General features: G+C 38.4%; 1 protein-coding gene across 2 annotated transcripts in view; it reads left to right on the top strand.

The window, feature by feature from the left end:
• Positions 1 to 15,019, top strand: part of CYBRD1 (cytochrome b reductase 1) — a 32,942-nt gene that overhangs the window by 11,018 nt on the left and 6,905 nt on the right. For both annotated transcript variants that reach the window (XR_011254492.1, XM_069577226.1), the window contains exon 2: positions 4,075 to 4,283. Coding sequence is in view for 1 of the 2 variants with exons in the window: in XM_069577226.1 (XP_069433327.1) it covers positions 4,075 to 4,283 (209 nt within the window). In the remaining variant the exon portion in view is untranslated. The remainder of the gene's footprint in view (positions 1 to 4,074; positions 4,284 to 15,019) is intronic.

Raw genomic sequence — 15,019 nt, 5'->3', positions numbered from 1 at the left:
CCAGAGAGCATTTGAAACTTAGTCAGCTACCCTGCAGAACTTCTCTATCACCAGGACAGGTGCTGAGAACTCCGTGTCTCCCTCCTACGAGAGAGCCACTGAGGTTTCCATGAGCTCCCTACTTAGAGGTGAGACTAATTGCCTGTTAGGTTAGCAGGCTTACAGAAATTTTATTCATGAACTCTTTCAACCATACAGAAACTAACATAACAGATCCCCATGTACTCACCATCCATATTTAACAGATGTTAAAAGAGTTTTGCCATCCTAAAAATTTATCAACTAGAACTTAAAGCTGGTAGGAATAATAGATAGTGCAGGTTGATGAGAGGAGAGGTTGGAGGCAGGCACCATAACCTGGGCAAGAGCAGATGCTTTAACCTCTGAGCCACCAGGGAAGCCCCTAAAAGAGGATAGAAAATTCTAGAACTAGACCCAAGGACTAGAGAAAACAAAAACATAATTATCTGGGCCCACTTGGATCAGAGGTAAGTACCTCTCCTGCTTCACAGTAATAGGACAGTATGTTTTACTGATAACCCCAAACCGTCAATAAAAGATTAGATTGTGTTCCATTCATGCTATTGCTAGAGAAGGAGAGCTAGTGGGCAACCAACTAGAAAAACATTTGAGTAAATGTGAAAAGTTTAAAAATCAAGTTTTGACACTCAAAGAGGGTAGACTCAGTTTTGTGACAAATTTAACCCATTTTTCTGGGTATTTTCTTGCAGTATTGAGAAGTGAAAGTTCTTTACTGGGAACATAGTTGTCTTTGAATTTTGGACATTTTTAAGGTACTTTTGTTCAAGAACCACATACATGCAGAAACGTACCTAAATCATAAGGTACGTGTTTTCATCACATGAGCACACTCATGCTAGCATCATGAAACAACATTCCAGGCACCCCAGAATCCCCCTGGTAACCCTTGAGCTCTCCTCAGCCTTGAGAACTATTCCTGATTTCAAACATCTGAGCTTAGTTTTGATTTTGGAAATTTTGGGTATAATATGACCCAGATTAGGGAGGAAAAGCTGTCATGATTCATGGCTCATAATTTGCTTTTCAGGGAAACGTCCTGAGTGTTTTCTTTATGCATGTGGATGCATCCATTCAAGTCCTGCAGTCTAAACGTCCTTCCCCTGGGTGGTGCCTGGAGGATATGATGATGGTGACGATGATGATGATGGTGATAACAATGATATTAATTTAAAAACACAATGATATTGAGCAAACTACACACCTCTCTGTGCCTCCACTTCCTCCTCTGTGTAGTGGTAATAGTAACTATGCCTTCCTCACAGAGTTGAGTTGATCATTATAATGTAAACAAGTAAAGCACTTAGTATGGTGCCTACTACCTTGCAAGGGCTCAGGGTCGTGTGTGTGTGTGCTGTCATATTTCTGCCCTGAAAGACATTGAAGTAGGGATGACAAAGGATGTTGAACTAGCTTTTATTTTTTTAATTTAATTTTTTTTTTTTGGCCATGCCATACAGCTTGTGGGATCTCAGTTCCCTGACCAAAGATTGAACCTGGGCCACAACAGTGAAAGCCTGGAGGCCTAACCACTAGGCCACCAGGGAACTTCCTAAACTAGCTTTTAGAAGCATACCTTTTGGGAATTCCCTGGTGGACCAGTGGCCAGGACTTGGTGCTTTCACTGTCAGGCCTGGGTTCAATCCCTGGTTGGGGAACTACGATCCTGGAAGCTACAGGGCAAAGCACCTCCTAAACATATACCTTAAGGTATTGTATTAAATGGTTTGAAAAAATTTATTGACTGCAGAAATAATTACCTGCAAAGTTTCTATCTCCTCAAGGAAATATTGATATAATCAATAAACATTTATAAGATAGCCATATATGCACTAAAATGAGTATGTAGTCAACCTTCAGAATTTGGATTAGATAAAAGGAGTCTGTCCTAACTGTGATGCCTGCCTCTCAAGTGTTAGAACGGAACTGAAGAATAGGAAGATTGACATCTTGTGCTGAGAGCTTTAAAGTGGCTGAATTCACATCTATTAATATCTTTGTAGGTTTTTTGTGTTTCTGCCTGAAAATGGACAAGATAATCTTTTACATTTTATGATCCAATTAAGTTTCTTATACTCAAAATATAAATGTCTTTGAAGGGAAAAAGCAGCAGCTTCTGCTGCTGCTTCTTTTCTGGAATTAAGAAATTTGTGTGACCCATTGCTAATATAATGGAACCCATTTTCCAAGAGAGTATTCTTTAAACTTTGCAACCTGCCATACATTTCCAGATATTTAAATTTTCCCTGGAATGAACATAAGGAGTGGGATGAGGGTAGGTTGGGGCAGGATATTGCCTTCTGAACAAAATTAATTGCATGCTGGATAGGGTGGCCATATAATCTATTGATTAAGCCAGGACACTAAGAAAAAGCTTTTCAAGAAACTTTTTGCTGAAGTTTACTCTACATGCAGAAAAGCATATGTATAAATGTATAGCTTAATGCATCTTCCTTAAGTGATTGATTACCTGTGTAACCAGCACGTAGGTTGAAAATCAGATTATTAGCGGGAGCCCAGAAATCCCTTGTGCATTCCTTTCCAGTTGCTATACCCCTTCTTCACAAGAGCAGCCACTCTCTTGACTCTTCAATTTTTTAAATGTATCTGGCAATTAATTAATTAGGTTTTGACCACCTGGGGTCTTAGTTCCCTGACCAGGAATCAAACCCATGTCCCTTGCATTGGAAGCAGGAAGTCTTAACCACTAAATTGCCAGAGAAGTTCCTGTCTTGATTTTTCTTATTGCAAAGATGAGTGTTGCCTATTTTTACATTTCATATCAATTGAATCATACAGTGTATATTTGTTTATGTCTAGTTTCTTGACATTGACATTATAGATTGATCCATATAATTGGGTGAAGTTCTAGTTTTAAATCATTCATGCCATGGTATGGATATATCACAATTTATTCATTCTCTTAATGATGAACATTAGGGAATTTCCCAGGTTTTGGCCACAACAAATAGTGCTATAATACTACTCTTAATACATGTCTTTTGATGAACATATGTATATATTTCTCTGGGGCATATGTCCAGGAGTAGAATTAATAGAGCATAATGGCTCAGTGGTAAAGAATCCACCTGTCAATGCAGGAGACATGGGTTTGATCCCTAGGTTGGGAAGATTCCTGGAGAAAGAAACGGCAACCTACTCCAGTATTGTTGCCTGAGAAATCCCATGGACAGGGGAGCCTGGTGGGCTACCGTCCATGGGGTTGCAAAAGAGTTAGACATGACTTAGCAACTAAATAACAACAAAAGGTATGCATAAGTTTAGCTTAAGTAGATACTGCTAGTTTTCCCAAGTGTTTGTTCTCATTTAAACTCTCAGCAGCAGAGCCTGAGAGATTTTGCTGTTTCATAGCCTCTCCGGTACTCAGTATTTTCTGTGTTTAGCCATTCAGATGTGTGATAGAGGTATTCTCATTTCTCTGTTGATATCTTTATTATGTTTACTAGTCACTTGGATATACTCTTTTATGAAATGCTTAGATATACTCTTTCATCTATTTAAATCTTTGCACTTATTTTTTCTGTTCTTTAGCCTGTCTTTTTCTTGTCAAATTAAGGCACTTATATGAAGAAACCAGACCATAAGATTAAGAATTTAGTTTTGGACATGTTGAGTTTGAGATATTTGAGGGGCATCTATGTGGCGATGTCAAGAAGCCATTGGAATATGTCGGTCTGGAGTTCAGAAGCAAGTTCTGGGCTGGAGATGAGAATTTTGGAGTCCCAACCACGGAGGTAGCATTTTAGTGAGAGGCTGAATGAGATCACCCACAGAGAGAGGAAAAAATCCTGAGACTGAGCCTGAGAGGCATCAAGGTTCATTCATAAGCTGGGAGTAAAGAAGATGCCAGCAAAGAGCTCAAGAGGGAACCACTGAGAGGCAGGGAAGAGAGGAGAAGCAGAAGTTAACAGAAAAGGGTTTCATAGAAGGAGTGTTCACTGCTTCAAAATGTTCATCTCGTGTTGGTTAAAAGAACAGCAACACGACATTCTGTCTCCTTTCTTCTCTCTTCAGCCATCATTGTATACAGACTGCCATGGACCTGGAAATGCAGCAAGCTCCTGATGAAATCCATCCATGCGGGGCTAAACACTGTTGCTGCCATTCTTGCAATTATCTCTCTGGTGGCTGTTTTTGATTTCCACAATGCCAAGAAGATCCCCAATATGTACAGTCTGCACAGCTGGGTTGGACTGACAGCTGTCATTCTCTACATCTTACAGGTCAGTATCTCAGTGCATTTCTAAACAAGATACAAAAAGTAAAACAATTCAGATACTGTCAATGTTTTCTGTTCATTCATAGTTTCTTGGAAATCATTTCATTTCCACTCGTCATCATTCAGTTTGTTTCCATTATAAGTATTTTCCCTTGAGGGGGCACCAGAATTCAGTTAGGAGCATGAGTGTGAGGTTTTAAATATGGACATATGTATGTTGAGAAAGTGCCATCTCATCATTTCTAGGCTGCCATTGTTTGCACTTTAAATTCCATGTGCTGGGTGAACTAGCACAGGCAAGAGCTCTATATTTCTTTCCTACATTCCCTGTCATTTCTATTTTCCAAGTTTATGAGTAAAGAGATGAATTTTGATTTGGAAGGCTCAGTGATTGTTTTATTTTCATTTCACTTATTAAATGTCTTTATTTATTAAAAACACATACTCTTGAGAGCACTATTTTTAAGCATGTTAATGGAGTGAGATAGGAATTTGGCTGTTCAAGGTCACAAAAGTAAAGGTTAATTTTTAAAGTTTTTGGTGTTAACCATTTTGTCGAAAAATCTTTGTAAACTATGTCAATTCATTTCCCTTCCTTAGTACATATATCCAACTCCTGATTGGGACATCATTGTGAACTTACTTTTCTGTGGATATAGGAGAAGAAACGAGAGTCACTTTGTAAAACCTCAAGGCATATCTTAGAATATATGAATGTATGGCCTCTTTAAATAGGGATCTTGTAGGCTGCAGTCTATGGGGTCGCTAAGAGTCAGACACGACTGAGCAACTTCACTTTCATGCATTGGAGAAGGAAGTGGCAACCCACTCCAGTGTTCTTGCCTGAAGAGTCCCAGGGATGGGTAAACCTAGTGGCCTGCCATCTATGGGGTCGCACAAAGTCGGACACGACTGAAGCGACTTAGCAGCAGCAGCAGAAGACATTTATTTGTCATTTTTCTTCTTCTTAAAGTAAGGATTTTAAAGCCTTAAGTCTTCTTTAATTTTAACTAAATAGAAGTTGATAGCTACATGGACACTATTAATTATTTAATTTGGATTAGCATACCAGGAGATAAGAATCAGGGGATTAAAAGTGCCAGACAAGAGGGAGCACAGGGAAAATCCTGTATCAAACATGATCTTCCTGATCCCATACTGAATGGCCGAGCCGAGCCCAGATCTCCTGCCCTCAAAGTTGATTTTCCCTCAGTGTTCTCATCTGGGAGACAGTGTCCGCCTCTGCTGCAGCCAGTGGGCCCTTTCCCTTCAGAGTAGGATGGTACGAGCAGGGGACATCCCCCAGTTCTTTGGATGTCTCCTTGGCCTACTAGCATCTTTTGGGGACTTTCTCAGCTCGCTGTTCTCCTTTCAGCTGTTTGTTTCCCTCACTTTGCCTCACCTCCTGTGGGCCACACCAGAACGCAGTAAAGGAGAACCAGAGCGTATTCTGCAGATAACACTCTGCGCATTTAGCGGATAGCATTCTGCTCACCTCCTGTAATCCCTTAAGTGAGATAACCTTTACGGTCACTGAGGAAAAACAGGCGGCAGAGCTAGGACTCAGGTCCTGGTCTTGCCGATCCTGAGCCCTCCCCACTTGGTCCTGCTGCCTCCGCAACATCCCCATCATCCCTCACCTGTGAGCATCCTCAGTGGAGAGCCGTGTCTCTGAGGAGCCGAATGGAAACCACCCACCCCATTCCCTGTAGCTTCCCTGGGAGAGGGTTCTGTGGTTCTGAGTACAAAGTTAAAATGGATTAGATGAAATGCCTTTACTAAGTTAGTTATATGCCAAAGCATTCTCTGAGCACTTGCAAAGATGTATCAGAATGTTAATGCTGATGATCTCTAGGTGGCTGGATTCTAGTTGATTATTTTTCTTTTCACTTTCTGTATCTTCTAAATATACATGCATTTCTTGTATAACAATAAAAAGCTTTTAAAATGAAAACAAAGTTTCTTACACTAGATCTTTTAAGCTGGAATTTCTGAAAACCAATTCTATGCTGTGCTCTGTATCTTAATATGTAAGATTAAGAAATATATATTGGAGAAGGCAATGGCAACCCACTCCAGTATTCTTGCCTGGAGAATCCCAGGGATGGGGGAGCCTGGTGGGCTGCCATCTATGGGGTCGCACAGAGCCGGACATGACTAAAGTGACTTAGCAGCAGCAGCAGCAAGAAATATATAGGAATTAGCAAAAAAGAGAATATTTATTCTAAAACTTTGGGGTCTTAGATAAAATGGTTCTCAGAGGAATATAGGCTTAAATGTGTTTATTTATTGGAAAGGAAAACTTAAAATATATAAATGAAGTATTCACTTAAGAAAATAAAAGATTGATTATATCTCAGTAAAACAAGAAGGAAAAAAAAGAAAATTAAAAAAGGAAAGCAAAATATACAAGGAGTAGTAAAGACTCCCTCCCTCCCATCCAAAAAAAGTCTGTGAACATTGTATTATTTTCTGTTGTTGCCATAACAGTTTACCACAAACGTGGGGCCTTAAAACAACACAAATATATTACCTCACAGTTTCTATACATCAGAAATCCATGTTGGCTTGGCTGGTTTCTCTGCTCAGGGTCTCACAAGGCCAAAGTCAAGGTGTTAGCTGGCCTGGGCTTTTATAGAAAGACTCTAGGGTAGAATCAACTTGCAAAATAGTTCAGATTGCTGACAGAATCTAGTTCCTTGTGCTTGTAAGCCTGAGGTCCCAGTCTCTCGCTGGCTATTAGCTCAGGGTTGTTCTTAGCTTCTCACTCTGTTCCTTGCACATGGCCCCCCTCCATCAAACTGGCTTGGAATCTCTCTGACTTCTCCCTCTTTCTCCTCTTCATCTCTTCTTCCTCCAGCCAAAGTTCTCTGCTTTTGAAAGGGTTTATGTGTTTGGGCTGCCCATATAATCCAGGGTTTTCCCCCAATCAGAAGCATCTATAACCTTAATTACATCAGGAAAGTGTCTTTTGCTGTGTAGCATAATGTATTCACAGCTTGCAGAGATTTAAGTTGTAGACATCTTTGGGAAAGGGCATGATTTGGCCTATCAGAACCATAAGTTTAAAAAAAAATAGAAGAAATTATAGATAAAATGAAAAGCTGGTTCTTTAAAACAAGTAGAATAAAATAAATGTGCATGCGTGCAAATTGCTTCAGTCGTGTCCAGCTCTTCGCGACTATGGACTGTAGCCCGCCAGGCTTCTCTGTCCATCGTGTTCTCCAGGCAAGAGTACTGGAGTGGGTTGCCATGTCCTCCTCCAGGGGATCTTCCCAACCCAGGGACTGAACCCATATCTGTATGTCTACTGCATTGGTAGGTGTGTTCTTTACCACTAGCACCACCTGGGAAGCCCAGGATAAAAATAGATAAACCACTGCAAATCTGACTGAGAAAAAGCATAATATACACACCGTTCAGGATTTAAAAAATATAATCACAGATACAAATAATATTTTAAAATTAGAACAGTTTATTAAATTTTAATAATATGGTAATATTTTAAAAATCTTAAAGAAAAAATGATTATTTTCTTGCCACGTATAAACTAACAGTTTGACCCAAGAGGAATTAGAAAACCTAAGCAGACCAATAACATTATAAGCAATTGGTAAGGTCATTTGAAATCTATCATTTAAAAAAGACATTAGTTCCAGATTGTTTTATACTTTGACCTACAATACTTTAAACTAATACTTTAAACCAATCCAGTGCACTGGGAGGAAACAAGCTCCTCTTTGACGTGGCCCCATTGTGTACTACATACTTCATATCTAAGGAGGCAGCTTTAGTAATAAATACCTTTACCAACATCTAACAGCAAACATAAGCTTAAACTCTGAAATACTGAAGACATTTCCATTAAATAAATAAAACAGATGTTTGCAACCTTTGTGTTCAATTTCATTTTAGAGGTTTTAGCTAATGTACAACTAATGAAAAAAATACATTAATAGAAAATGTGTGACCTTCTTCCTTGTTTTCAGATCATATGACTATCTAGAAATCCAAGAGATGACTAAATTATGAAAGAATTTGGAAATGTATCTGGATAAAAGATAGCCAACAGAATCCAATAACTTTTCCCTATACTAGGAATATAGGAAGTAAAATCCTGTAAATCTTACAGTGCAGTACTATAAAATTTTACCAAAAAAACAGAAAATATGGTATGAAGAGAGGAATACCATGCTACTGAGAGAAAAATTAATATAGAAACATTCTTCCCTCTTCAACTGTATTTTTATTTATTATAATTTTAAACCCAATGGGAGTTTTAAACTTTATGCAAAAGAATAAGTACCCAAGGATAACCAAGAAAATTTTGAAGAAGTACAGGTAGACCAGCTTTATTCAAAACAAGGTATTCCCACAGGAATAAACAAAATATATTCATGGCGAGAACACAAAGGACAGACAGTATATATAATAACTTTTTCTATGACATTATAGTATTTTAATTTACCAGGGAAAGAATACTTATTTAATCAATGTTATCATCATAACTGGCTGCCCATTTGAAGGAAACCAAACAAAAGACTATGTACATCACATAAAAGAAAAAAAAGATTCTAGATACAATAGATTAAAGATATGGATATAAAAAAATCCAAAATCAAAAGAGAAAAAATTAAAAAGCATGTAATCTGTATAATACTGAGGTAGGGGAGGCTATAAGGTTGACAAGAAATCTAGAAGGAAAAGAAAGACTATGGCTACATAAATTTTTTTTAAATTATTTTCATCTCTTAGTATCTTTGGGGGATTGGTTCCAGGACCCTCTCAGATACCAAATTCCAAAGATGCTCAAGCTTCTTGTATAAATTGGTGTGGTATTTGCATATAGGACTTCCCTGGTGGCTCAAATGGTAAAGAATCAGCCTGCAATGAGGAAGACCTGGGTTCGATCCCTAGGTTGGGAAGATCCCTTGCAGGAGGGCATGGCAACCCACTCCAGTATTCTTGCCTGGAGAATCCCCATGGACAGAGGAGCCTGGTGGGCTACAGTCCATGGAGTTGCAAAGAGTCAGACTCGACTGACTGACTAAGCACCCATTTGCGTATAACCTATATGCATTCTCCCATATACTTTAAATCATCTGTAGATTACTTATAATACCTAATACAATGTAAATGCTATGTGAATACAGTGTAAATCCTATATAAATACTTCCTGGTCTATGGCAAATTCAAGCTTTGCTTTTTGGAACTTTCTGCAGTTATTTTTCTGAACATTTTTTTAATCTGTGGTTGGTGGAATTTATGGATTCTGAACCTGGGGCTATAGAGGACGGACTGTATATGTGACCAAAGATGATAAAGTTGGCCAGAACTGCTCAAGGAGATATGGAGAATAATCTTGTCATGTGTTAAGGGTTAATGTGTTTAATGTACAAAACAACTCCTAAAAATGAATAATTAAAAAGTCAACCTAACAGAACTCTGAACAAAAGATTTGAACAGACAGTTCAGATAAGAAGGAATTAAATCACCAATGAGCATATGAGAAAATGTCCAACCTCACTAAGAAATTAGGGAAATGTAAGTTAAAATAACAATAAAATATCATTGTCCCCCCATGAAATAGAACAATAATGATATCCATTGCTGGCATAGAGATGAGGTAAGGGTGGTCTCCAACACTGCTCATGGAAAAGTGAATTGCCACCAAATTAGGGAAGTAGTTTGTCAATATCTATTATTTTAAAATATATATATATACTTACTCTTACACAACATTGTAACATATATGTGTGTTATGTGTTAGCAGCTCAGTCGTGCCTGACTCTTTGCAACCCCATGGACTGCAATACACCAGGTTCCTCTGTCCATGAGATTTTCCAGGCAAGGATACTGGAGTGGGTTGCCATTTCCTTCTCCAGGGGATCTTCCCAACCTAGGGATCAAACCCAGGCCTCCTGCACTGCAGGCAAATTCTTTACCGACTGAGCTACAAGGGAAGCCCTGCAAAATATATACTTACTCTTCAACCTAGCAGTCCCACATTTGGGGATATCAGAAATAAAAAAGCTGTCACAAAAGGAACTCTCAAAAGGATTTTTAGTGCAGCAGTGCTTGCAGGAAATGGGAAGCAAACTAAATGACCATCAGTAAGAACTTGTGGCAGATCTGTTGAATATGACACAGCTATTACAAAGAAGGTAGTTCTGTCTACTGTGTGTTACGTGTGCATGCTCAGTTGTATCTCTTTGTGACCCCATGGACTGACTGTAGCCTGCTAGGCTCCTCTGTCCATGGGATTCTCCAGGCAAGAATACTGGGGTGGGTTGCCATTTCCTTCTCCAGAGGATCTTCCTGACCCTGGGATTAAACCCGGCATCTCTTGCATCTCCTATATGTTCTTCAATGTAAAAAAAATACTGAAGAATAATGTGTATAGTAAAGTGTCATTTGAGAAGGGGGGAGGAAAGAAAGGGAAAAAAGCATTTTATGTGTAGATGGGTAAAGAAAGTTATGGGAGAATATACCAGAATACCACTGTGGGGTTGTTGGGGAATTCTTTGTTCTGGGGGAGGGTATTAAATTTTTAAATGCATCTTGTTTTTCTTGCTTGAACTTGTGGCTCTTTTGTCTTAAAATATAAGTAAATCACATGTCACAAAAGATCATATATACACAATTTTTAAAACTAAATAAGCAGACAGTGTCCCCTCAAATCAGGTTGTGAACATTCATGTCATGTGTGGTAACTTCTGGTTGTTTGTTTAGGAACCAGATGAACCATTTCCTTCCTATTCCTTTTCTGGGACAGATGACTACATTCCAACTGTATTCGGTTATTGCATCCAAGCTGTTTTTAAGTTACTTGCATTGCTTCCCTGAAGAAGTGACAGAAGAGATCACCCAACTGTTCTCAGGAAGAAATTAAACGAAAGAATATTTCCTATCCCCATGGAAAGAAACCAATTCTAAGCTTGCTTTCTTCACTTTTGATAGGAGCTAAGCCTCTTTCTTAGGCTTCCCTGGTGGCTCAGACGGTAAAGCGTCTGTCTGCAATGCAGGAGACCTGGGTTAGATGCCTGGGGTTGGGAAGACCCCCTGGAGAAGGAAATGGCAGCCCACTCCAGAACTCTTGCCTGGAAAATCCCATGGACAGAGGAGCCTGGTAGGCTACAGTCCATGGGGTTGCAAAGAGTCTGATGCGACTTCACTTTCAAGCCTTTCTGATTAAGATTTACAAAGATTCCTCCCTATTCTTAGTTGTAAAAATTCATGAACCATAAAAACATGCTTTGACAGAGATGTGCCTCTGTTAGATTAAGTTAGAAGTAAAAAGGAAAACTATTTTCTCCGTGAATCAGGATGAACTCTGTAAATGGAGCTTCTCTGAGCTGCCACTTGTAGGTGGAGAACAGGAAGTCCCACCCTCTTGGAGCAGCTACAGCAGCCTGCTTGCTGCTCACTTGCACAGCTGCCAACTGTTGTGCACTTCAATTGCAAAGTATAATTGTGTGCAGGCCATTCATCCGAGTTTGTGAGGTCAGTTTGCATTCTTCCCAAGGCCAACTCGGGAAACAAACCTACCACAGAGTATGAAGAGCATGGGAGAGATTGTCAAGAGATTACCTTAGCGATCTTGAACTTTGGTTTAACCACTTTACAAAGTCAAGATTTACTGGCCAAATGAAGCCAGGGTCCAGGCTGTTTCAATAAATGAAAGGAGCAAAGAAAGGGAACTAGCAACAAAGCAATACAACCAAAACAAGCTGAAAAGTCTTCATGCTTCCTGTGTTTGTCTATGAATTGCAAAGCATTTCAAGTTGTAGGCATTTTTTTCTACTTGTGACATCTAGCCTCTAGGGGATTTAAAAAAAAAAAAAGCCAGTGTGTATATGTGTGTGTGTAGAAGTTATGAATCATAACAAAATTAACTCATAATTCCACCATCCACCTTAATTTAGAAAACATAGAACCCCTCTCCCCCACCCCCAACTTGATCCCACATCTTTCTATCTATCCCAACTCCTACAGGTAACCATTCTCCAGAAGGTTTTTCTCATTCCTGTTTTTCTTTGTAATTTTACCACATGCTGTAAATTCCCGAACAATATGTTGTTTCATGTGTATTTTTTATTTTTTTGAGAAACAGTATCATAAGTGTTTGATTACAATTTTTTTCATTGTCGATTCAACTATATTGATTCCTCTAGCTGTAGTTTAATCATTTCTACTTTTGTATTCTGCTGCATAAATAGGCCCCACATTTACTTATCTATTCTCCTGCTATTACACTTTTAGATGATTTTGAGTTTTCTTCTGTTTCTGACAATGCTGAATTGAACATTCACATACACATCTCTTGGCCCTCATATGCAAACGTTTCTCAGGCCGTATTCTTACATTAGCAGTGGTATACTCAGTCTAAAATAGTATCAACTTGTTTTCCAAAGTGTTTCCAATTTTGTGGCTGTTAGCTGCAAATAAGAGTTCACATATGGCACATTGTTGCCAACCTGCATCCTCTTCAAACTTTTTAAGTATTGCCAAAGTGCTCGATATAAAATTATGTCTTGTGATTTTCTTGTTTATTTCACTGCTTACTCATGGTTCACCTCTAAAAAAAGATACCTGTTTGTGTCTTTTGTGCATTTAAACAATGAGGTTGTTTTCCTTTTTCTTAAAGATTTGTAGGCATTCTGTGTCAAATTCCTTTTCATTTGTATGTATTATATAATTCTTCAAGCATTGAGGCTTGTGTTTTCTCTTTTCTTAGCATTTTTTGATGAATAGAACTTCTTAATTTTAATGAAACAAATTGATCATCTTTTCCTTTAAGGTTATCATATTTTGTTTTGTTTTGATGATTTGTTTATGAAATCCTTCTGTACTCTGAGGTCAAAACAAATCATTTCTTATGTTCTATTCCCGACCTCCTAAATCAGAAACTAACGATGGAGGGTGGGGGAGGGGGAAGGTGGGTGGGCCCAGCAATACGTGCTTTCATAGTCCCTGCAAGTGACTCAGATACACACTAATATTTGAGAACAGTTGGTCGAAGACAAAAACGTATGAATAGCCAAGAGGTTACATTATAATAATATTATTGGAAATACTAATTTCTTTTATGTTTTCTATTAAGAATATTAAAGTTTTGTCTTTGATATGACATACTTAATTCATCTAGAATTAATTTAGTTCATGATGTGATATTGTTACTAACTTCATTTTTTCTCCATATTGATAAACTTTCCCCAGCACCATTTATTGAATTGTCCCTATCTTTGCCATTTATCTGCACTGCCAGTTTTGTCTCTTTTTCTCTGCATCCAAGCCAGTGGAATTGAAGAATGTAGAAGTATTAAAGTATATTTTTGTTGTCATTTAGTCATTAAGTTGGGTCCAACTCTTTTGCGACCCTATGGACTGTAGTCCATGGGATTTTCCAGGTAAAATTACTGGCGTGGATTTCCTTCTCCTTCTCCAGGGGATCTTCCTGATCCAGGGATCAAACTCACATCTCCTGCATTGGCAGGCAGACTCTTTACAACTGAGCTGCCAGGGAAGCCTGTTGAAGCACATAGAAGTATATAGAATTATTTACAGGGTATAAAATAGAGGTAGAGACAAGAATCTTTGAACTGTTCTTTTTTTGAAACTTTTTTCACTCTGCAGTACAGATGCTTCACATTTTCTCTTATTCCAGTTTGTGAATTGGTTTTGTTTTTCTTTTGAAATCATGAAAGTGAAAGTCGCTCAGTCATGTCTGAGTCTTAGCGACCCCATGGACTATACAGTCTATGGAATTCTCCAGGCCAGAATGCTGGAGTGGGTAGTGGTTCCTTTCTGCAGGGGATCTTCCCAACCCAGGGTTTGAACCCAGGTCTCCCACATTGCAGGCAGATTCTTTACCATCTGAGCCACCAGGGAAGACCTGAAATCATGAATGAATGTAGAATTTTATGGGATATTTTTTGTGTATGTTGAGATGTGATTTCAGTTTTTCCTCTTTAATCTGTTAATATAGTCAATTACATCAATAGATCTTCTAATATTAAACTTGAGCAAATTGAAACATTTTTAATTGTTTCAAGATTCTCTTTTGCTCTCTGAAATATTCAGATTCTTACCTCTTATTGTTTTATCTGTGTACTAACTAGACTTCTCAGAAATGTCACATCACAACTTTATAACTTCTGTTTAGCAGGAGAATATGTGGTCCCTGACTTTTTCCTTGCCTATATCCAGAGAGCTGGTAGTATTTATGAACACAGGACTTGGAATCCAGAAGACCTCAGTTTGAATCAGTTTCATTCATTTTTAATTTGTGACCTTTGGACTTGCTATTGAATTTTTCTGGGTTTAGTTTGCTTACTTAGAAATTAAGGCTTTCATACAACCTTCACAACATCGTAGGAACCAAGGACAAATAATGCATCAAAAGGCTCAGCCTAGGGCTTTGCATATTAGAATGACAGAAGTCAACTGTTATTTTAACTGGAAGCTTCGTGGTAGGCTCCTTTACAACCTGAAGATGGCATTTTCCATTTCAGCTATAGATCATTAACACCTCCATGGTTGAGAATATCATTTTATGTCATTGACATTTTATTCATGACTTACCCATGGAAATAAATTTTTTCTATATTCCTATTCTCCTGCCTCCTCTGAGAGTCCTAAGATTCTTCTTGCTTTGAATGATTCTTCCTGTTTTCTCTTATTTCTTTCAGGGTTTATCTTGTGTGTCTCTTATAATCCCATAAAGCTCAATGATACAAG

The sequence above is a fragment of the Ovis canadensis genome, chromosome 2 (genome assembly GCF_042477335.2).
Source record: "Ovis canadensis isolate MfBH-ARS-UI-01 breed Bighorn chromosome 2, ARS-UI_OviCan_v2, whole genome shotgun sequence".
In the NCBI taxonomy this organism is placed as follows: Eukaryota; Metazoa; Chordata; class Mammalia; order Artiodactyla; family Bovidae; genus Ovis; species Ovis canadensis.
Note: the sequence above shows the minus strand (reverse complement) of the source record. Positions and strands in the feature narration are given on the sequence as shown.